The sequence below is a fragment of the Pundamilia nyererei genome, unplaced genomic scaffold (genome assembly GCF_000239375.1).
Source record: "Pundamilia nyererei isolate P.nyererei 1_Seehausen unplaced genomic scaffold, PunNye1.0 scaffold00002, whole genome shotgun sequence".
NCBI classification, from domain to species: Eukaryota; Metazoa; Chordata; class Actinopteri; order Cichliformes; family Cichlidae; genus Pundamilia; species Pundamilia nyererei.
Genome location: NW_005187403.1, coordinates 444,553 through 466,173, shown reverse-complemented (window position 1 = coordinate 466,173; position 21,621 = coordinate 444,553). Strand labels below are relative to the sequence as shown.

At 39.9% G+C, this 21,621-nt stretch overlaps 1 protein-coding gene across 3 annotated transcripts in view; it reads left to right on the top strand.

Moving 5' to 3' along the window:
• ttc28 (tetratricopeptide repeat domain 28) overlaps positions 1-19,392 on the top strand; it is a 148,917-nt gene extending 129,525 nt beyond the window's left edge. For 2 of the 3 annotated variants that reach the window (XM_005720029.1, XM_005720032.1), the window contains 17 exons: positions 1,326-1,455; positions 1,699-1,926; positions 4,204-4,378; positions 6,105-6,245; positions 7,420-7,564; positions 7,685-7,864; positions 8,023-8,591; positions 8,681-8,928; positions 9,595-9,719; positions 10,964-11,041; positions 11,130-11,289; positions 11,796-11,872; positions 13,281-13,304; positions 13,591-13,720; positions 16,830-16,937; positions 17,036-17,663; positions 17,745-19,392. In XM_005720029.1, the coding sequence (XP_005720086.1) occupies positions 1,326-1,455; positions 1,699-1,926; positions 4,204-4,378; positions 6,105-6,245; positions 7,420-7,564; positions 7,685-7,864; positions 8,023-8,591; positions 8,681-8,928; positions 9,595-9,719; positions 10,964-11,041; positions 11,130-11,289; positions 11,796-11,872; positions 13,281-13,304; positions 13,591-13,720; positions 16,830-16,937; positions 17,036-17,663; positions 17,745-18,855 (4,257 nt within the window). In that variant the 3' untranslated portion in view covers positions 18,856-19,392. The remainder of the gene's footprint in view (positions 1-1,325; positions 1,456-1,698; positions 1,927-4,203; positions 4,379-6,104; positions 6,246-7,419; positions 7,565-7,684; positions 7,865-8,022; positions 8,592-8,680; positions 8,929-9,594; positions 9,720-10,963; positions 11,042-11,129; positions 11,290-11,795; positions 11,873-13,280; positions 13,305-13,590; positions 13,721-16,829; positions 16,938-17,035; positions 17,664-17,744) is intronic. The other variant, XM_005720030.1, reaches the window with a different exon arrangement.
• Positions 19,393-21,621: the final 2,229 nt, after the last annotated feature.

The following is a 21,621-nucleotide window of genomic DNA, read 5'->3' as shown; positions in this document are numbered from 1 at the left end:
TGAGGAGGGGGAGGCAAAACTAAACATTATGCACATGGGACAACGGACTATTAAATGAAACAGGAAGTAACAAACACTGAGACCCAGACTAAAATATATGAACTTGACAGAACTGTCAGGGTTTTGTCAGGGACACGACTGTAGAGACAGAGCGTTAAAGAGGGAGAGAAGAATGACTTCCAGGAGACACTGAGAACAAGACACAGAGATGAAACTAGGACACGAAAGGGAATTAACATAATTAAACAAGAAACCATTAACTAGGAAAATAAATAAAACTCAGAGGCACTAGGAAAGTAGAGCATAAACAGAAGCTTATGGAACTCAAACAGAAGTCTTATCTTAACCCAAAATAAACCTAAAGACCAAGAGAAAGAGAACTGAACTATAATAGAAAGATAATCCAAACAAGAAAACCGTAAAACATTCTGAAAACGCAAAAACCTTGGGCCAGCAACCAGGAACCATGACAGTTAATATAATTTAAAACTAACACCGCCTTCAGTTCTTCATGGTAATGGTGCCAAATCAGATTTTGTCATTTAACACTAAAGACAATTTTTTAAACAATTTAATGTTCATTTCTTAGTTTCTTTCTATAACTAGAACTGCAAGTTAAGCAACAAGGAAAAGAGAAGAGAGTTACTGTCTGTAACAGTAACAGGTTAAAAAATTTATTATTAAAAATTGATAAATATAACATAACTAAATGCATTCTATCAAAATGGAATATATCTGTGTGATGTTTTGAATATAGGACTACCTATGAATACAATCTGTGACTGTGTGTCATTTGTTTTTCTTGCTGTATTGTTATTGTAAGGTTCTGAATGTATTAAAACTAACATAATGACAAACATTAAACATATCATAACATAATCTTCATTTAAAACTGTTTTAAAGAACTATGCTGTAAATAAAATGAAAGCAAAAACTGAAAATATTTTTTTAGCTATTAGAAAATGCACAATTATAATAACTTTGCTTCTCCGTTTCATGGTTAAAAGTGAGCCAAAACACTCCCAACTCTTGCTGTGCGTATATACTGCCACCCAGTGGCCAGCACTGTACCTATATGCTCAAACAGGTTTGAAATAAAGCCTGGCCATTTAGATCACACAATACACAAAAAATAAATACAAAAGTTGTTAACGAATAACAAATGCAGGTGATTTACAACAAACCATGGAGACACATTAAAAGGTGTGAAGAGTATAAAAATGTCTTCACAGTCTAAATCCAGTTGAACACTGGAACAATGGATGGTTTGTATATTTGTGGATTGGTACTCATTGCAATGTATGTTTATTTGCTATTTGTTCCAGTTATACAAAGCATCTATGCTATTTGAGGCAATTCGTCATGAGATGCAGCACAGTATGGATTACAAGCTCTCCCTGTTTGATCTGCAAACCAGTTCGTACCAGGCTCTCCAGAGAGTCCTCGTCAGCTTAGGTGACAGAACTGGCCTCTTGACCTGTTGTGTTGTTTCTTTGTGGCATAAATTACTGTACATCACTTTGTATGTTAGCTGTTCTCATTTTTGCATCTTATACATTGGTCTCTGTTAATAAGGCACAAATTATCACCTAATGTCTGATAGTTGTATTTCTTTATCAATGCTACCAGAATAAAGAGTCTGCTCTTTCAGATCTGCTCCTTTTTAACTCACAGCTCCACATGTTCCTATTCTTTCAGGCCGGCACGATGAGGCACTAGCTATAGCTGAGCGAGGGCGCACACGTGCCTTTGCTGATCTCCTAGTGGAACGCCAGAAAGGAAGTCAGCAAGCAGCGAGCACTGACCCTTACATCCCGGTCACCATAGAACACATCCTGGAAACAGTCAACAGTCAGAGGGCCATGGTTCTCTACTATTCTCTGGCAGAAGGCTTTCTGTACAGCTGGCTAATATCTCCAGGCACAGGTTCACTGCCACGCTTACACAAACTTAAGCTGATCGGTTTTATAAAATTACTGAAGATGCTTTTTTCATTCAGATTCAGAGTCGTAGGCTGACAAAGTTGCCTTTAGGAACATGGAACATCACTTTTCTGGTTGGGAAGGAGCCTGAGGCTGCTCCCTTTAGCTATCTCCATCTCACCCTATTCCTACCATCATCTTCTATACTCAGACCTCTTACGTGACAATATTAAACCTCTCCAGTGATCTACCTCTGTGGTCTTCCTGGCAGCTCCATCTTCAAAGTCATTTATCCAATATATCCACTATTCCTCCTCTTCACATGTCCAACCATTCCAACCTTCCCTCTCTCCAAACTGCTCAACCTGAGCTGTCTCTCTGATGTACTCATTTGTAATGTTGTCCATCCTGGTCACTACCAGTTAAAATCTTAACATCTTAAATTTTGTCAGCTTGACCTCTGCCCCATGTCTTTTTGTAAGTGCTACTGTCTGCAAGCCATACATTATAGCAGGCCTCACTATCCTCCTATAAACCTTTTCTTTCTGCCTGACACACATCTCCAGCCACTCCATCCTGCCTCTAACCCTTTCCACTCTTCATCCTCTTCATAGTTACCCTCACTACCTCCTTACTAATCCTCTGCACTTTGTGATTCAAGTAGCCTAAGCTGATGCATGAGGCTACCCTCAGTGATAGATGGTGAGAAGAAATGGGTATATTTGCATACTCGCTTGGTGCCTGTACGCTCAGGTTTTCCTTAGGGGATAGGATTGTTTCTTTCTTGCACCTTCCAACAGTTCAGTGTGCCTGGCTTCCTTAGAGTCCCTGTATCTGCTGGGGACTCCACTGTTATACTGGAGTACATTGAAAGAAATGGCCTACTCAATGTAACCCAAGGACTGGTCTGTCCTGAACACCTGGTTTGAGTATAATGGTGTCCATTAGTACACTTAACACAGGATGCTCTAGTATGCAAGTTCATGATTGATTTCGTAATTATATTATCAGACCTCTGTCCACATGTCTTGGATACTCGGGTAAAGATAATATCAGAGCATTCAAGCGATCACTACTTGGTACTGAGTTGGATCAGGTCTCACGTGTGATGGGGATGATGCTGGACAGGCCTGATGTCCCCAGATGTGTAGTGACGATGCAGTGGGAGTGTCTGGCAGAGGCCCTGGTCTGTGAGATCTTCTACTCCCACCTCCAGCAGAACTTTTACAGCACACTAAGTGAGGCTGGAGACACTGAGTCAGAGTGGACCATGTTCCGTCCCTCCGTTACTGAGATTTTGGAGATGAGAAAAGACGTTCAGATATTTCTGTGCTTTTTTTCTAAAATAGTTGTAAATAAAAAGTCCCATATTTTTAAAGGGATTAATAGGTGCATAATTATAAATGTACTGATACTGGTGTCCACTTCCAATTAAGTCAATAATCATGATTAAGTAATGCTTTAATGAGAAGTATGAAATTCAGGTTTGCAAAATCATTTGGAATTGGTCTTAACACAGCTGTTGTAGAAAGGGATTCATATTTCCATGGGCCTGAAGAACTTTTCAGTTTAGTCATCAATAACATTTAAGTAATATGACTACAGTAGTCTGTAATGGACTGGATCTATATGCACTTTTCAAGGCTTATTGATTACTTAAAGCACTGCATGCATGCAGCTTTTATAATTATCACACACACTCTACCACCTGTCCTACACCCATTCCAATGGGATGGGAAGGCATAAGAGCATGTATAAATGTTAAAAAAAAAGCAGGGATTGTATCTTTGGTATAAAAAAAACAGAGTTGTACTATCTGTGTTGTACTATGAGTTGTCATAACTGCTGTGGCATGGGATACTGAGATGTTGTGATGTTGTCATGACTTCAGTGGGAATTCATTTAAGTTCTGTGAGACAAAACCAAAAAGGGTCTTGACTGAGACGATCATCCTTAAGGTCTTTGTAATGCTAGGGTGACATTTACCACTAATTCTCTTCAAAGGGTGAACACTTTTTGCAGTCTTTCCTCCAGGGCTACCTGCAGGCTGAAATGTCACTTATATCTACATATATCAGATATGACATTTGAGGAAATTTATACTGCAAAGATGATCACTCTTTGGCTGCATGGCTTTTCCTCTAAGGGGACCCTTAAGAAACAACGACGGAAGCACCATTTAGTGTCTGCACTACATACTGCCACACACACACACACATGCTGACAAATGGGCACACACATAGTGCTGTAACCTGCTTATGTTTTTCCTGAAATGTTACAGGTATCGTGAAGTTTAATGAGGTGTATCTTGGAGAAGCAGGACTGGAGGTGTCTGAGTTCAAGGATGGTAGTGGGAGCCCACAAAGTGGAGAAGGAGCTGTTGGAGGTTCCCTTTCTCTGGAGCAATACATCCACAATGCTAGAGAGGCTCTGGGAGTGGATAGTCATTATAACAGGTAGTGCCACCTTTGATAGATGCCAGTGAATGATTGTTACCAGCACCTTTTAACTCAATGAAGTATTTTCTTTATGCCTCATACTGCTGACATAACTTTGTAGCTGACAGTGACAACTTTATTCCATTAAACAGGTTAATGGAGCGTAATGCAGATATTTCATGGTCTCATGAGCATATGTTTAAGCCTTTCCACGAGGCTGATGTTCAAAGTTTTGTGACATGTCTTAAATCCCTGTCTGACTACTAGCACACATACAAAGAAAAATTACGTGGTTGACCAGTTGTGTTGAGCTTAACAACTATGGTAAATATGTTATTAATCACTATAGATGCATTTTCAATCTGTATTTCCCTCTGTGTATAGTACATTTTACATATCTGAAGAAAGGATAGGCTTCCAGGCAGAGTCTAGCAGTATCCAAGAGAAAGACTGTCAGCCCAGAAAACACAGGCATAAAAAAAATAATGAAAAACCTCTAATCTGGTCAAAATTGTTTCATTGGTGTGCTAAACTGTGGAACTGTTTTTAAGATCATTGTTATTAAGTCACCCTATGGTAATGTGGTACATGTCATTGTCTACAGAAGATAAATCTCAGTTATTGTAGAGATATGACTTTTCTGTCTGGGGCTAGCATGGTTAATATTTGAGGCTTTGGATGATTTGTCTTGACATTAGCTTGATGGACTCCAATTACATTTTATACAAAGAAAGAGTCAGACTGACTTTGGAGACATTGACTTTTTTTTGTAGGCTTACCATGTGTTTGACATTTGAGGCTTAGAGTTAATCGGGCAATCCAAGATTTCCATGAAGTTCTGTACAAACTTTTGGAATAGATTGTAGGTGAACCTTCTCTCATTTAAACAAAAGTGAGCAAAACATGATAGAGAAGACGCATGCTTTGTGTCTGTCTTCCTTTTTTCCTGCTCTCTCCTGCCAGTTTTCTCTGTTCTCAATTATACTGCCCACAACTCTCAGGCCTTGGTTGGCATAGCTGGATGACTTTGTAAATCACTACCATGTGTTGTGCCAGCAAATGTTCCCCCATACAAACTGCATCTCAACTTACTGTGAAAACCACTGCAGCGGAGTCACTGCAGCCAGCAGATTCACTACTTCTGGTGTGTGTGTGTGTGTGTGTGTGTGTGTGTGTGTGTGTGTGTGTGTGTGTGTGTGTGTGTGTGTGTGTGTGTGATTCACGCTGTTTGTGTGTGGTTTATTATGAGTCCCACTCATCTAAGCATGACAAGTTTTTGCAGATACACAGCATAAAAATGTTTTCCAAACCACTAGTAGCACTTTACTGCCCTTTAGCATGTATCCAGGTATCAGAAACTGCTATTACCTTCCTGAGTGTGTAAAATCTACAGCCAGAGGATTCCATAAAAAGTTATTTTAATTCCAAGTCATCGCTCTATCACATACTGCTCCAGTAATTAATTACTACTTGTTTCTTCCTTTTGTACATTTTCCTAAGATTGTCAGTTCATTCATCAGTCTGAAACAAACTACTTTCTTCTCTCCCTTTAAGACCGCCCTCTTTTTAAGCCTGCCTTCTTTTGATTGGCTTCTGCTTGTAAACAGAATGTTTGACCATACTTATGCTTTTGAGTTGACACTGTTAGAGATATATGCATGCACCTAGCATTTTGGTTGCAATCTTTAGACAATGCTGTATAATAGAACAATTATGTATCACTGTCTCTATTGCCATTTTGCAGAGTCTTCTCAAGTAGTGAGACAGAGAGTGAAGCTGGAGATCTGTTGGAGCAGCAGTTTGAGGACCTGAACAAAAAACTCATCTCTGCCACAGACCCTACAGGCTATCTCCACATGGTGTCCAGAAATAATCTCTTCAACAGGTTTGACTCAGAGTTCTTGTAAACTGCGAGAGTATATTGGCTATATGTCCAGAGGGTGCTACTTTAGGTTTAGCTCTGACTTTACTTAACTTCACTGCATAGTGAGTTGGTACTAGTTGCATCTCCTCTACTACATTATTAGCAACAAGCTTTTTTCAATTTATCTTACATTGAGAGATTTGGCCAAACTAAAAGCTAACTAGTGGCTAACCAAAATGCAAAACAAGAAAAAGAAAAAGCCCAAAGTTCTAATTTTAATTCCAAAACAGATGATAGACAGGCAATGGGGAAAATAAAACAGGTAAAGAACAACCAAGTTCATGAATCATAGCAAAAGGTCATAAACAAGGACCACAAGAAACTGCTGGATCACTTGGCTCCAAAGAAAACAGGACAGTCTATGAAGTGTGAACTAACGGACAGGAGGTGTGCATGTATACTGTACATTGGGAAGGCTGGCTGGATAACTGGACACAGGCAAGACAAATTCGAATCAAGTCAGTACCCCAGACGATTACTAAGAAGGGACAAATGATAACGACAGGAAGTGAACCTGACATAAGTCCAAAATGACCAAGAATAACTCAATAATACAGTATTTAAACAGAAATCTACAACTATGAGAAGTCCATTTTTCACAACTTTTTTTCCCCACTACATTTAAACATAACACAAACTCTACAAGGTGTTGCTACACAACGAATAATTTAAACATTTAAAACATTTTGAAACATGCAGTGAAAAATCGGATCTAATTGGAAACTAAACAGATCATCATGATACAAAATATGGGCACAAAATATTGCAGTTGCAGTCATAATACAAAGGTCTTCATAGGATTAGATACATTTAACTTGTAAGAAGCTGTATGCATAGGAACTTGAAGGGAAACAAAAACATTGCAAATATGTTTTTATAGTTACTTGAATTTGCAAAACTTCTGTTCATTGTGACAAAAAAGGAAATGTTAAACTATAACACATTACTCAAAATCCTGATGAGCAAGTTAGCAAGCTAACATTACCATTCAGTTAATATCACCAGTGCTTAAGTAGAGCTTCATAGAGCTGCATGACTATAACATCATCATGATTATAGGTTCATAGCTGTTTTCAAACAGGATAACTATATGTTGGAGTGTATTACATTTCTTGTGTATTTCTGCCTCTAATAGAAGCTGTCAGAGCATGACGAGTCTGTACAGTACCACTGTATCTCCAGTAAAGGACGGCTTATCTTCTCCCCTCTTCAGACCAAGTAACACTGGCAAACCTCCTCTGCGGGCCCTTTATGACTTGCTCATAGCGCCAATGGAAGGGGTATGTATGTGTGTCTCCAAGGAAAGACTTATATTTCATTTCACGATTTGAATTTGTCTTCTTTATGGTTTTTCACACAAATCTGTGTGTTACGATTGCCCTCCACCTCTCTCTATACAGGGCCTGATGCACAGTAGTGGACCCGTGGGTAGACACAGACAACTTGTGTTAGTTCTGGAGGGAGAATTATACCTAATTCCATTTGCCTTGCTCAAAGGCAGCTCCTCTAATGAGTACCTGTATGAAAGGTTCAGTCTAATTTCTGTACCTTCTTTAGCCAGCCTGGGAGCAACAATAAAGGTAAGTCATTTTGGTACCCTTTGATTTCTGATAATCGATGTAAAGTAATATATATTGTATTTGTCAAACTATTCTGACATATGTGTTTATTCAATTAATTATTTAAAATATTTATTGCTTATTATAATATTTCTGTATCAAATGTGTTCAAACTGCAGCCTCATGCTCGACGCAGTGGACACTTATTTTGTCCAGATGGAGGCTCAATGGCTGCAGTGGTCGGTGCACCTCATTTGCCACCGAGTGTCATGGACTGTTGGCTATGGGGGCCCTTACCCTCAGCCCAAGAGGAAGCCCTGTGGCTGGGAGAGCAGCTGGGATGTCATCCCCTAACGGGAGCCAATGCCACAAAGGATCGCGTTTTAGCAGCTCTGAGTCAAGCAGAGTGTGTTCACTTTGCCACACATATATCTTGGAAGCTTGCAGCTTTGGTCCTTGCCCCTAGCCAAGAGCATGCTGGAGGAGATGGGGCAGGTGGCCGACCAAAGGAGAAATCACCCCGCAGGATGTCAGTGTCAGGCGAAGCAGCAGATCAGGGTGGAAAAGTGAAGGGTTTGTTTTCAAAGAGCAGCCCAGAGAGACTCAGAGGAGCAGATGAAAGGAGTGAGGATGGTGAAAGTGTGTGTGAGGTAGAGAGTATCTGTGATAGTCCACCACTTCAAGATTTCCTTCTTACTGCTGCTGATATACTGGACCTTTGTCTGACTGTCAAACTGGTGGTCCTGAGGTATAACTATTCACAGATTTGGTTTTTTACACAGGCTTTTCTTAGCTTTTGACTGTCCCATGTAACTCTTTGACCCTTTGCCACCTCAGGTTGTACCCAGAGTCCGGCAGCAAGGTAACAGCAGATGGAGTTGTGGGGTTGACTCGAGCGTTCTTGGCTGCAGGGGTCCAGTGTGTGTGTGTCTCTTTGTGGCCTGTGCCAGTAGCTGCCTCTAAACTGTTCACACACACCTTCTACACAGCTCTTCACAATGGGACCAAAGCCAGTGCAGCTCTGACGGAAGCCATGAAGACACTGCAGAGCAGCAAGCACTTCTCACACCCCTCCAACTGGGCTGGTTAGCAAACAATCATTAATGTAAAATACTAAAGCTTGACTCAGTTGCTTTGAGCCACAGCACGCAGACACAAGAGGAGTAGCTGTAAAATATAGTGGAGCATTTATCAGCTAACCAATTTCTTCGTTCAAATGAGCTAAAAGGAACCAATTAGTTTGTACAACTTAGCAATGTCAATGTCTGAGATATGTTAGATGATACGTAAACGCTATAAACTAAAAAAAAGAATAATTGTTGTGGCCACTGTATCCAATATGGCAAGTCTGTTGGGGTGTTACTGGTCAGCAGTGATATGTGTGTTCAAGCAAGGTATGAGAAAGAGCAAACCATGAACTAGAAGTGGGCGGATTAATCCAATTATCGATAGCATTGATACCAATGCTGGTATTGATTTTGGGTCGATACTAGTACAGCAGGATCAACACTTTGTTTCTATTCTTCAAGTTCATTATGTAGCCCACTGTGTTACATAAGTTATTTACTGGCGATGAAAATTTTACCTTAAACATGTCATGCCTATTTTATTCATAACTTACAGCACATTTAAACAACAGAAGCTAACCCAAAGTGCTTTGGAGACGGCTACATTTACATTTCAGAACTCCAAAAAACACAGTTTCAATGTGCACGAGAAACCGAAAGATGTGTTTTGTTGTATTTTTTTAGGTTACATGCTTATTGGCAATGATGTAAAGCTGAACAGTCCCATGTCACTGGTTGGCCAAGCCCTGGTAGAGATCCTTCAGTACCCAGAGAGGGCCAGGGATGCCCTGAGAGTGTTGTTACACTTGGTAAGACTTCTTCAAACTTTGCAGTCTCGCTTTCTCTATTAGTTCTCTATTAGTAAGTTTAAAATTCAAAAGATGAATTTAGATATCAGTTCAATAAAACGACAGCCGATTTGTCATAAATACTACTGGAAAATCTTAAATGAGCATGACTTTAATCACTTTAATTAGAAATGTGGTTTTTATTTTTTGTCAGAGCATCCAAAGATTAACTATTGTAAAGATCACAAATGTGAATACTGGCTTAACTGCATTTTATAGCAGTTATTTTATGTCATTTAATTAAAGACTATTGATTGAAAAAAGTTTTTAAAAACCCATATGAAAACATTATATTAAGTTTAGATAATTCATACTGAGCTATTTTAATGACTTTATGACTTTGCATCAAAGAAGTATTGAACAATAAAGAAAGTCATTACATTCAGCGCAAGGTCTGTGTGAACGTGTTAACCTACTTTGACAGCAAATTGCTTTTTTTCTGCAGTGCTTCTTATCTCTACCCCTCTTGATTTGGGGACATCACTTTCCCTCCATCTAAGGAAAAAGAATTCAAATGTGTTAGCGAGACAGACTGGGGAAACTATACTTAGCTCTCATGAAGATCAATAAAAATCTAATACAGTGAATCATGACTTTAGTTATCATCATCAGACTTCCATCAGAGCATGTTGCCGAACTTTCAGAGTCATTGCAGTTCCAGCATGCTGGTGTTAGCTGATACCTTAGAGCATTATGGTCACGTCTGGCTCTAAATAGCATGGCAGGGGGGTAAAATGCTAACCTAACATTAAAGCCTTAAAGATGCAGAGTCCAGAATGATGTCAGTGAGTGCTGCCATTGTGGCTACGGTCCTCTTTTATGGAATAAAGTGCAGTATGAATGTGTGAATGAGGCTTGTAGTAGAGCTTAGACTAGAAAACTGCTGTATAAATATCACTCCACAATCCACGCACAGAGATCTGAGGTATCAATGAGAAATGGTAAAGCTATTTTCTGGTGAATTCTGGAATTAAAATGCTTCTTAAGGAAGCACCCATGATTGTGTTCAACACAAAGAAAACATCTTGATTGCTAATGAAATGCATGATTATCAATCAAGATGTTTTCTTTTACTTTTCTTTCAGTTTTGTCCTGTCCAGAAAATGTTAAATTGTTTATGAATGGCACCTCAAAACACATTTTTCCCACATCTGAACGTTCCAGTCTGATTAAATAACACAATTTGTGCCTGTTTCTGTCCACAGGTTGAGAAATCACTACAGCGCATTCAGAGTGGCCAGTGTAACCCAATGTACACATCGCAGCAAAGTGTGGAGAATAAGGTCTGTGTGTTGGTCTTTCCTTCTCTTTAAATGTCAACCTTTGTGTATTCTCTGTTCATGTCCACATGTCTCCTCTGTGCTGGGTAAGGTCGGCGGGGTGCCTGGGTGGCAGGCCCTACTCTCTGCAGTGGGTTTTCGGTTGGACTTCTCTGGTAGTGTTGCTGGACTCCCTGCGGCAGTTTTTTTCCCTATGTCAGATCCTGGGGATCGACTGCAGCAGTGCAGTACCACTCTACAGTCACTGCTTGGTAACAGAGTTTTTCCATTATTCAAAACATCTCCTATGTCAGTCATACTGATAAAATCATATTTGTTTAATGTACAGTATCTCACAAAAGTGAGTACAACCCTCACATTTTTGTAAAAATGTTATTATATCTTTTCATGGGACAACACTGAAGATATGACACTTTGATATAATGCAAAGTACTCAGTGTACAGCTTGTACAACAGTGTAAATTTGCTGTCCCCTCTAAATAATTTAACACACAGCCATTATTGCCTTTACATTGTATCAAACTATCATATCTTCAGTGTTGTCCCATGAAAAGATGTAACGAAATATTTACAAAAATGTGAGGGGTGTACTCACTTTTGCAAGATACCCTATATTAGCAAGAGAATAATTCAGATTATATTTTTATTTCAACTTATAGCTCTTTTGTAAAATGTTACACTAGGTTGTATTAGTTGTTCGTGATCAAGATATGACAGTGCTATAGAAATTTCTGATTAACTTTCTGTGCATCCCCAGGTCTTACTCCTCCAGCCTTACAGGCACTCTGTAAGCTGGTCACAGCATCTGAGGCTGGAGAACAGCTCATTCATAAGGTACTATCATGTTGGACAGGTGGTCATGACAGTGGTTGAAGAACTACGCACATCAAAAAATAAGATCTCCCTCCACCACCTGTTTTTATTCTTGGCCTTTACCTAAGTAACGTTGAGAGTTCCAAGCTCAAAAAGCTGGGGGATGGTATTATTGTGTTGCTTAAACTTGGGTGCTCTACCAGAGGCCTCGGAGTTTGGGTGTTCTATTTTAGCTGTACCAGGGGCTGAAGGACCAACTGGTGCAGATGCACTCTTCTGAACAGAGACCTCTGTTTTGGGGTTACAGCTCCTAATGTTTCTATTACCATTGGGACAACTTTGGACTTTACCTTCCACATCTACTCCAGTTTCTCCTCCTGGCCCTGGTAACTCTCTATTTTCTTGTGGCCCTTCTTCCCAGTGTTGCTGTCCAACACTATGTCATGTTGGTTGGCCAGTAGCTGCTTGTCTGTCTGGAACTCAAAGTCCGACATGACCATACCCCTATTATTCTTAACCACCTTTGCAGTGCCTCCCCCCCCCCCTCCCCCCATCTGAAAGTGGGGACTTTTAGTCCATATGCAGCTCAGATGTTCCTGTACACTATTCAAGGCACTGAGTCATAGGCTGAGTCTTATGGTCAATCCAGGCAGAGCTCCGGTCGGCTTGCCTGATCTTAGAGTCCTGGTGTAAAAACAGCAATTCTGTCATTGTAGGTAGCTAAGCGTCATCTAGTTCACTTCCAATGCTTCTTCTATCAGGGTCGGCTCATTGTGTCCACACTGCTCACTCATTCCCACTGGGTTGTAGCCTCTCAACCTCTAGCTTTGATAGTAACTGTGTTCTACTGATGTTGCACCATTAATTGATGCCCTGAGCTATTAGGTGCTTCTTAGTCAGTGAGGATGTTATATTTCTATTCATCCATAGTTCCCACATGCATTGCATATATACAGAAAGAGAGAGATTTCCATTTTTTTCCATAACTGTAGGGAAGTAAAATTTACTGAATATGGTTAGTAATCTAGTTCATTTGCACGACTGCTTTCTGCAAACACACTCAACACTGCATGCATTGTTGTTTCCCAACCCTAGCATGCATCTGGTCAGCATGGTCATGAGATATTCTGCACACTTGTCTTTTAACCACTCATAACTAAAACAGATTGCTTGTATAGCTAGTTGGTAAAGTGCAGAGCCCCCCCCACTCTTCACTCTAATTTTTCATTTTGCAGTCATTTGTTTGGTTTCATCATTCTTTGCTTGCTGTAGCCCTCCATAAATACTATATGGGTATCATCAAGAATTGCCTGCATAAGCACATCATCATTCATGCATGGCTGAGAATACAGTAATTCAAACACAACAATTACACAAAAATAAATAACTAAAGTTCTGTTTCTTCTTCTGTCATACACACCTCACAAAGGCAGTTAAAAGTGTGGCAGGAATGGTAAGTGTTTCATGATGAAACTTCTGGCTTGAGTTCAAAAGTACAACACTCGTCAAAGCAGGCACAAACACATTCAGACACTAAGATGTTTTATTTGAATATTCTTTGTGAAGTGCGTGCTTTATCTGTCCTTGTTTATTGAGAATTGTTGATTTACACTGGAGTATTTTTATTTAATACAATCCTTATATGTTCTCAAATGTGAGGTAATAAATAAGTTAAAAACTGAAAAAGTATGAACACTCATCCAGCACTCCAGTCATTATATCTTCTTTCCTCTCCATAGCTTCACCAAGTGTTGGTTCAGTTGCAGTCAGGCGACAAAGAGCAAGACTTTCCACTGGCTCCCATTCAAGTGTCAATTAGTGTGCAGCTCTGGAGGCTGCCAGGCTGCCACGAGTTCCTGGCTGCACTGGGTGAGTCATCCTTAAAAGAAACTTAGTTTCATTTTTTTTTTATACCTCCTTGTCAGTGATCTACTGCATCACCCATGTCAGTTGTAAGTAAAGAAAATGTCGGTAAAAACTAGCACAGAGCAAAAAATTATGTTATAATATTCAGAACATATTGAAACACAACTATATGCATTGAGCTTCTGATTAAGGTTCTTTTATAGTGTTGTTTCTTGGTTTACATTGTAAATACTTTTGTTTATCCTTTTCCATCTGTCTTTGATGCTTATATGTCTACTTATTTTCCTGTTTGTCTTTGTGTGAGCTTTCATATCACCTACTGAACACCCCTTATCAGACACTTTTGCTTTTTACTGAATTATGTTTGTGAGAAAGGACTCAAGCTCTACAGTTAGTATGTTAAATGATAAAGTTCTTTGTAATGAATTGGAAAAACACTGAACATATATGGCTTGTTTGGAAGGGTTGTCAGAAGAAAGCCTTCTCTCTCTAAAAAGAACATGACAGCATGGCTGTTTTATTGCATCTGAACAAATAAAAAAAAAATCTGGAACAATGTCCTTTGCACAGACAAGAGCAAAGTGGAGATGTTTAGCATTAAAGAAAAGCACCACCTTCAGCAAAAACCGAACACACCATATTAGCACAAACGCCTCATACCACCATCTGTCAAATAGTCAAAGTCAAATTTATTTATATAGCACATTTAAAACAACAAATGTTGACCAAGGTGCTGTACAATTAAGGTAATCAAAAGAAATAAAAACATCGGGAGACATGATAAAAGTTAAGAAAAAGAATAATAAAATTAGAAGATTTGAGTAAGAATAAGAAAAATAAAAGTAATACAAACTCATTTTGATTTAAAAGCCATGGAGTAAAAGTCGGTTTTCAGACAGGTTTTAAAAGTGTCCAATGTTGGGGAGGTCCTGATGTGACGGGGCAGTTTGTTCCATAATTTAGGAGCAGTCATGGCAAAGGCCCGATCTCTGTGCTTTAATCAGCCAGCAGCAATTGATCCGCAGACCTTGCAGGAGTGTACCAATTTAAAAGATCAGAAAGGTATGAGGGTGCTAACCCCTGCAATACCTTAAAAACAAATAATAAAATCCTAAACCTAATTCTAAAACTAACTGGCAGCCAGTGTAATGATGCCAGTATGGGGGATATGTGTTCTCGCTTGCGTGTGCCAGTTAGTAACTGTGCTGCAGGGTTTTGGACCAGCTGTAGACAGCTAACTGATGACAGACTAATACCAGAGTAAAGACTATTACAGTAGTCGAGGTGAGATGAAATGAAGGCATGGATAGCTCTCTCAAAGTCTCTAAAACAGAGAAATGGCTTCACTTTAGCAAGTAGCCGAAGATGAAAGAAACTGATTTGATTACAGCATTAATCTGTTTGTCAAACGTTAGATTAGAGTCAAAGATAACTCCTAGGTTCCTCGCAGAAGGTTTTTTATAAATTTCTAAGGGGCCAAAGTTGCAGTGGTCACAGGAACTAAACACAATCACCTCTGCTTTCTGTTCATTTAGGTTAAGAAAGTTTAAAGTCATCCATCCCTTAACATCCTTTTTAAAAAATAAACCCATAGGGAGCATATAAATTGAAAAGAGAACTGGGCCAAGAATGGACCCCTGGGGGACCCCACAAGAAAGTGGGTTTTTGAGGATGATGTATCCCCCAATCTAACAGAAAAGCATTGGTTGGACAGGTAGGATTTAAACCACTCCAATGCAGTCCCTTCGATTCCGACAGTGTTCAAGCCGAGAGATAAGAATCCTATGATCTACGGTCAAAGGCAGCACTGAGGTCTCATAGTATTGAAATGGCAGGATCTCCCGAGTCAGTAAAAGTTAAAAGGTCATTAAAAACTTTTAAAAGAGCAGTTTCAGTGCTGTGGTGTGCTTTAAAACCAGACTGAAATACTTCACTAATGCCATTTTTATATAGAAAGGTGTGGCGCTGAAGAAGGACTAGGACTTTAGAAAGAAAAGACAATTTAGAAATTGGTCTGTAGTTGGATAAAACTGCTGGATCCATGTTTTGTTTTTTAAGAACAGGTTCCACCACAGTATGTTTAAAGTCAGCAGGGACTCACCCGGACTGAAGACTGCTATTGACAATAGACAGCAAACTCATGCCCACAGTGTCAAAAACATCAGCACTTTAATGACGTTAAATAGTGCTTACCAAAGCAATTTGAGGAAAATGAACGAACATCTGTGGATTGATTCCAAACGGTTCTCATGTTTCCTCATTTTTCCAATCTTGTCATTTAGGAATATGTTGGGTGCCAGGAAGCGTAACATGTTGACGATTTGACACCTAGCGTAAAATATTACGCCTCGAGAGTGAGAACGTGTTGTTTATATAGATTTTAGAGCCGTGTATACTCAAATCCAGATTATATCTTTTTCAGACAAGCCTCTGAATATTTCAGCAAGACAATGCTAAGACGCATACCGCAATTATAATGAACCCATGCTGTACAACGAACCATTGCTGTTGTACAATATGGCCAGGTGATGAACTGGCCTGTTTGCAATCCAGATTTTTGATCACCTGCAAACATCTGGCGTATCAAATGAAAAATACAACAACTGAACAACCAGCTGTTAAGTAGCTAGATTCATACATCAGACAAGACAACAGTCCACTCCAAAAATCCAGTAGCTGGTCTCTTCAGTTCCCAGACGTTTACAGACTGTTGTCAAAAGAAGAGAGTGGTAAACATGGACCTATTTCAACATTTCTTTTTTTTAGACGTGTTACTACCATCAAATTCATGCCCATGCTAATATGTTTCTTTAGATGGTACTGTACATTTTCTCAATTTAAACAATTGATATTTTTTTGTGTTCTATTGTGAATACATTATGGGTATACGAGATTTGTAAATCCTTGCATTCAGTTTTTATTCACATTTTCACAGCATCCCAACATTTTTGGGAATTGGTGGTTATATAGAATCATCATACTCATTTTGTAATCTAAAATGAATTAATAAAGTAACTAACTACTTTAGCAGTGAAGAACATAAAGCTTACTATTTGTCACTGAAGTACTCAGATTTGGCTTTTGGCTGGATTTTGTGCTCTGTCTTTGTCAGGTTTTGACCTTTGTGAAGTTGGTCAGGAGGAAGTGGTGCTGAAGACTGGAAAACAGGCCAGCAGACGCATCATGCATTTTGCCCTTCAGTCTCTTCTAGCACTGTTTGGTAAAAATAAGTTATGACTTTGGACTTTCTCTTTTACTAAATCTTTCCCAATTTTCAACAAATTTTTCAAATCTCTCTCTCTCTCTCTTTTTAATCAGACTCAACAGAGCTTCCCAAGAGACTTAGCATAGACAGTTCATCCTCCCTGGAGTCTTTGTCCTCCTCCCAGTCAGCCTCCCAGCCACACTCTTTACCCCTTTCCTTAGGTTGCTACCCACCTCAACCCTCGATTTTGCCCCCCATGTGCCCTGACAGCCTTTCCTGCGATGCCATCTCACTGTACAGCCTCAGCTCCCTTGCCTCATCTCTCAGTTTCCTGTCTAGACCTGAGCCTGCAGGAAGTGACATCATTAGCCAGCGCTCACATCAACAGCCAGAGAAGCCTTGTCAAGGCGCGGGCCTCTACACCCATTCAGGTGGTGTATCAAGAGGTCGATTGACCAGTAATGGAGGAGTATTATCGGGAGAAGGAGAGGACGAGGAGTATGCGGGGTACTCCATTATAAGCAGTGAGCCATTAGGTCGAGGAGGAAGCGAGTGTGACACTCTGCCTCTACCTGCAGGACATAGATTTGGCAGAGTTGGTGCTGGGAGAGCATCTGCCGGGCGGCATGGGTATCCTCTAACAGTTTCCTCAAAGGGAAGCATCAGCACACCTACATCTCCAATAAAAGCTCCAACGCTGCCACTAACAGTTAAGAATAACCCCAAAGTCAAGAAGGAAATGTAAGTTCAATACTTTTTGTTAAGTCAGAAAGAGTTACTCTTGAACTTCTTTTAAATGTATCTATATGTTTCATTTTCCAGCTCAACTCCTCAGCGGAAAGGAAAAGTCAGCAGCTCTGAGTCAGACCAGTCGAGCACTGAGACAGATAGCACAGTGAAATCCCAAGAGGAAAGGACAGGACCTGCAGGACAACTGGATCCCCAGGAGCTGGCCCAGAAGATCCTGGAGGAGACTGAGAGCCACATGCAAGCTGTGGAGAGCCTGCAGAAGGCAAACCTTAGAGGAAAGACACTGAAGGGAGCTGAGGGCAGAGATGAGTCTCTCAGCAGACAGAAATCTGTGTCCACTCCAACAACCCCAACTTTGACTCCTACAAATGGAGCCCAAGGGTTTCAGCCCTCTGAGACCAGTGCATTTAGCCGACCAACAAGTAGGGCAAGTCTAAAGTCTCCTCTCTCACTCTCTAGTCATCTTTCACCGCTCTTTACCTCTGTCTCAATCCCTCCTCCAACTCGGCCTAAACCACCATCCCGCTCCTCATCAATGCAGAAAATCAGCTCAGTCTACAGCAGCCAAGCTCATTCATCCCCTTCGTTATCTCTCTCAGTAAAAGATCAGGGTTCACCTCTCCCTACAGTCTCCCCAGATGTGCACATACAGGCTCAGCTCAAACTGAAATACCCCAGCTCGCCTTACACTGCCCACATCTCACCTTCACGCTCTCCTGCTGACAGTGCTCCATCCCCAGCCCTTTCCTATTCCTCCGCAGGATCTGTTTCAGCCTCTTCTAGCCCAGCAATCACCCCTAAGCTGCATCAATCCAAACAGGATAGCAAAATCCAGGCAATCCACAATTTAAAAACCTACTGGGCCAACGCCAGCCAGAAACCCAACATGCCATGTCCGGCCAGCTTACTCCGAGGTGAGAATAAAAAAATGAGTACAGTTCAGAAAGATGTTTTGGGTTTGCTGAATCTCTCACCTAGAAATGAGTCTATCAGGAAAAATGTAGCGGAACCTGAAGACCACAACACTGATGACAGACCAAATGTTCACCCAAACCTGGAGGCTAAACCACCTCCATCTCCAGCTGGCCTTCTCACACATTCTAAAGGAGGTGTCAGACTTCCCTCTGGGAATGGCTACAAGTTTCTCTCACCTGGACACTTTTTTCCATCTTCTAAATGTTGAGAATTTGAATATTTAAAGTCCTGAACACAGATTTAGGAGATCAATCTTCTGGTTAATATCTGTGCTTGTACAATGATAAAATCTGCCCATTTTCAGTGGAAATACAACTACATTTTTAGCAATCCCTGCTGAGTTGCAGGAATGAAAAAGTACTCATTTCATACTGATGGTGATTTTACATGTTACTTTTTTGTGAAGGGATGTAAATGTTTTTGAATGTGATGACTGTGCCTTCTTCTGGAGAGAAATGGAAGGGCATAATAATTAAGAGAAGTGTTGAATCTGTAGCTTTAATTTTGTTTTTATGACTGACTAGAGGGCATGTGTCTCAATGCCTCCATGTACACTGAACAGAAATGCTTTTAACCTGCAGTCTGCTTACTGAATGAACATTTTACATCAGCCTAAATGCTTGCTTTCTTTGTACTGGCCTGGATTCAATCTTGAGTTATTGTTTAATAATTATTGTTTAATGTCATTACTGTTGGTTACTGATGTCATTTATTTTGAGTGTTTTCTAATTATTATTAATATAATCGTCACACAATTTATAAATACAATTAAAACAATGAAGAAGTAAAGACAACTTTTTGATATTTTATGCTAGTTTGGTTTCATGTGTGATTGCCAGCATGGTGCCCAAGTATTTAACTGATTTTATAACATGCAGTTTTGCTCCTTTCTTTGTCTTGCTTTGATCACATACAGCAATGTTCTATAAGGAAAAAAATCTTCACACATTCTTTTTACTTATAATAAAAGCAAAATAGTAAATCTAGTTAAAAAAGGGGGTAAAGGGAAGAATTGTGAATGTAATTCTTAACGTATTATAAGGATATACTGGATATTTATGAAACCATTTGTAGATACAGATATTAAAAGTGTTTAAAGAGTACAAGCTAACCAGGTGCAATACCGGTACTTGAATTAGTAATAAAAAAAATTAATATTTTCTAAACCACATTATTGCATATTAGACACTTTAAATTAGCCATCATTGTCTTATGTGCTCTTAGGTATTCCAGTACTTTTCGTTAGTAATAGATATTTACTTTGGACTTTTTAATGCAGGGCTTTTGTTTGTCCTAAAGTATTTTTATAGTCTATTATGAGTACTTTTACTTCAGCAGCTTATCTTAATAGTTTCTTCACCATTGCTCTACTCTTAACACAGTACAGTAAATATTTATAGAGCTTTTATGATACTTAACAGTAACAAATGTCTTATTGTTCATAGTGTTCTCTTAAAATCCAGTGTTATTTAGAGTTCATGCTAATGCTCTTACAGTGATTCAATTTAGTGCAGTTTTGCAAAATATGAAAAAAATGGCACAGTCGTCAGTGCCTCACAGCAATAAGGTCCTAGGTTCAAATCCAGTCTGTCTGGAGTTTGCACTTTGTCGCCATGTCTCCATGGGTTCTCACCAGGTACTCAGACTTCTTCCTACAGTCCAAAAACATTCACAGGTTAGGTTAATTTGTGATTCTAAATTGGCCAATGGATGTGAGTTTTAGATTGAGTGGTTGTCTGTCTCTCCATATTGGCCCTATTATATATTTGCAACCTATCCAGGATATACCCTGTTAAGGGCTTTGTGCTATGAGATATCAGAATGATTTCCTTATGGCAGCGAGGTTCAATCAGTCTGAGGGAGAAGGAGGTCTGCTGCCTCAGAAATTAGTGGAACAGGCGTGATGGGCTGTACATGATGTAGCAGTTTGTTTAGTGACCTCCTGTCCCTCACTGACTCAAACATCTCCAAATTTTTTACAGCCTTGCGGATGAGTTTGTTGATCCTGCTGGCATCTTTGGCACTCAGGTCCCCCCAGCAGACGACAGCAAAATAGATGGCACTCACTACCACTACGCACAAGTACCTGTATCTGTCCACTGTCCCCACCTACTCACCCATAAGGTTGAATGGCCTAGTCGCAGTTTATTTCCTCCAGAAGTCAACCACCATCTCTTTTGTCTTGTTGACATTCAGAAGGAGTCTGAATGTCCTGCCCACCCTTAATACACCCAACTAATGCAGTGTCTTCTGAGAGACAGTTACCAATCGAGGAGAATGTAGAATTGGCGACTCCCATCCTGAGCAGCTTTTCACAGAAGTGGCTTGATGGTATTAATGGTATAAGTCACTGGAAAAATCAAAGAATATGATTCTCACAGTTCAACCAGTACTATCCAGGTAAGCATGCTGCAACAGGTAGATAACAGAATCATCCACCCCCACCTGAAAGATGTTTCACCTGCAAGCTAAGCTGAGCAAGAATCAGTCTCTCCAACACGTTCATAACATGACGACAAGGCAACTGGGCTGAAGTCATTAAGGCCCGAAGAGGTGGCTTTCTTTGGAACCAGCACTAAACATGATGTCTTCCTTACCATCGGTACCTTTTCCTGGAGCAGATTCAGACTAAAGAGATACTGCAGAATGGCTGACTGCTAAACAGCACAGGACTTAAAGGACCCTGAGACTGGTGCGATCAGGGCTTAAGATAAGATAAGATAAGATAAGATAACCTTTATTAGTCCCACACGTGGGAAATTTGTTTTGTCACAGCAGGAAGTGGACAGTGCAAAAGTTATGAGGCAAAAATTAGGATACAATAAGAATAAATACAGTGCACAACTGTACAGGATAGAATAAATAAAATACTATATACAGTGGAATAAAATAAAATAAATATACAATAAGATAAAAATAGAATACAAATACAAATGCTATATACAACTGAGTAAAAATACAACGATGACAGAAA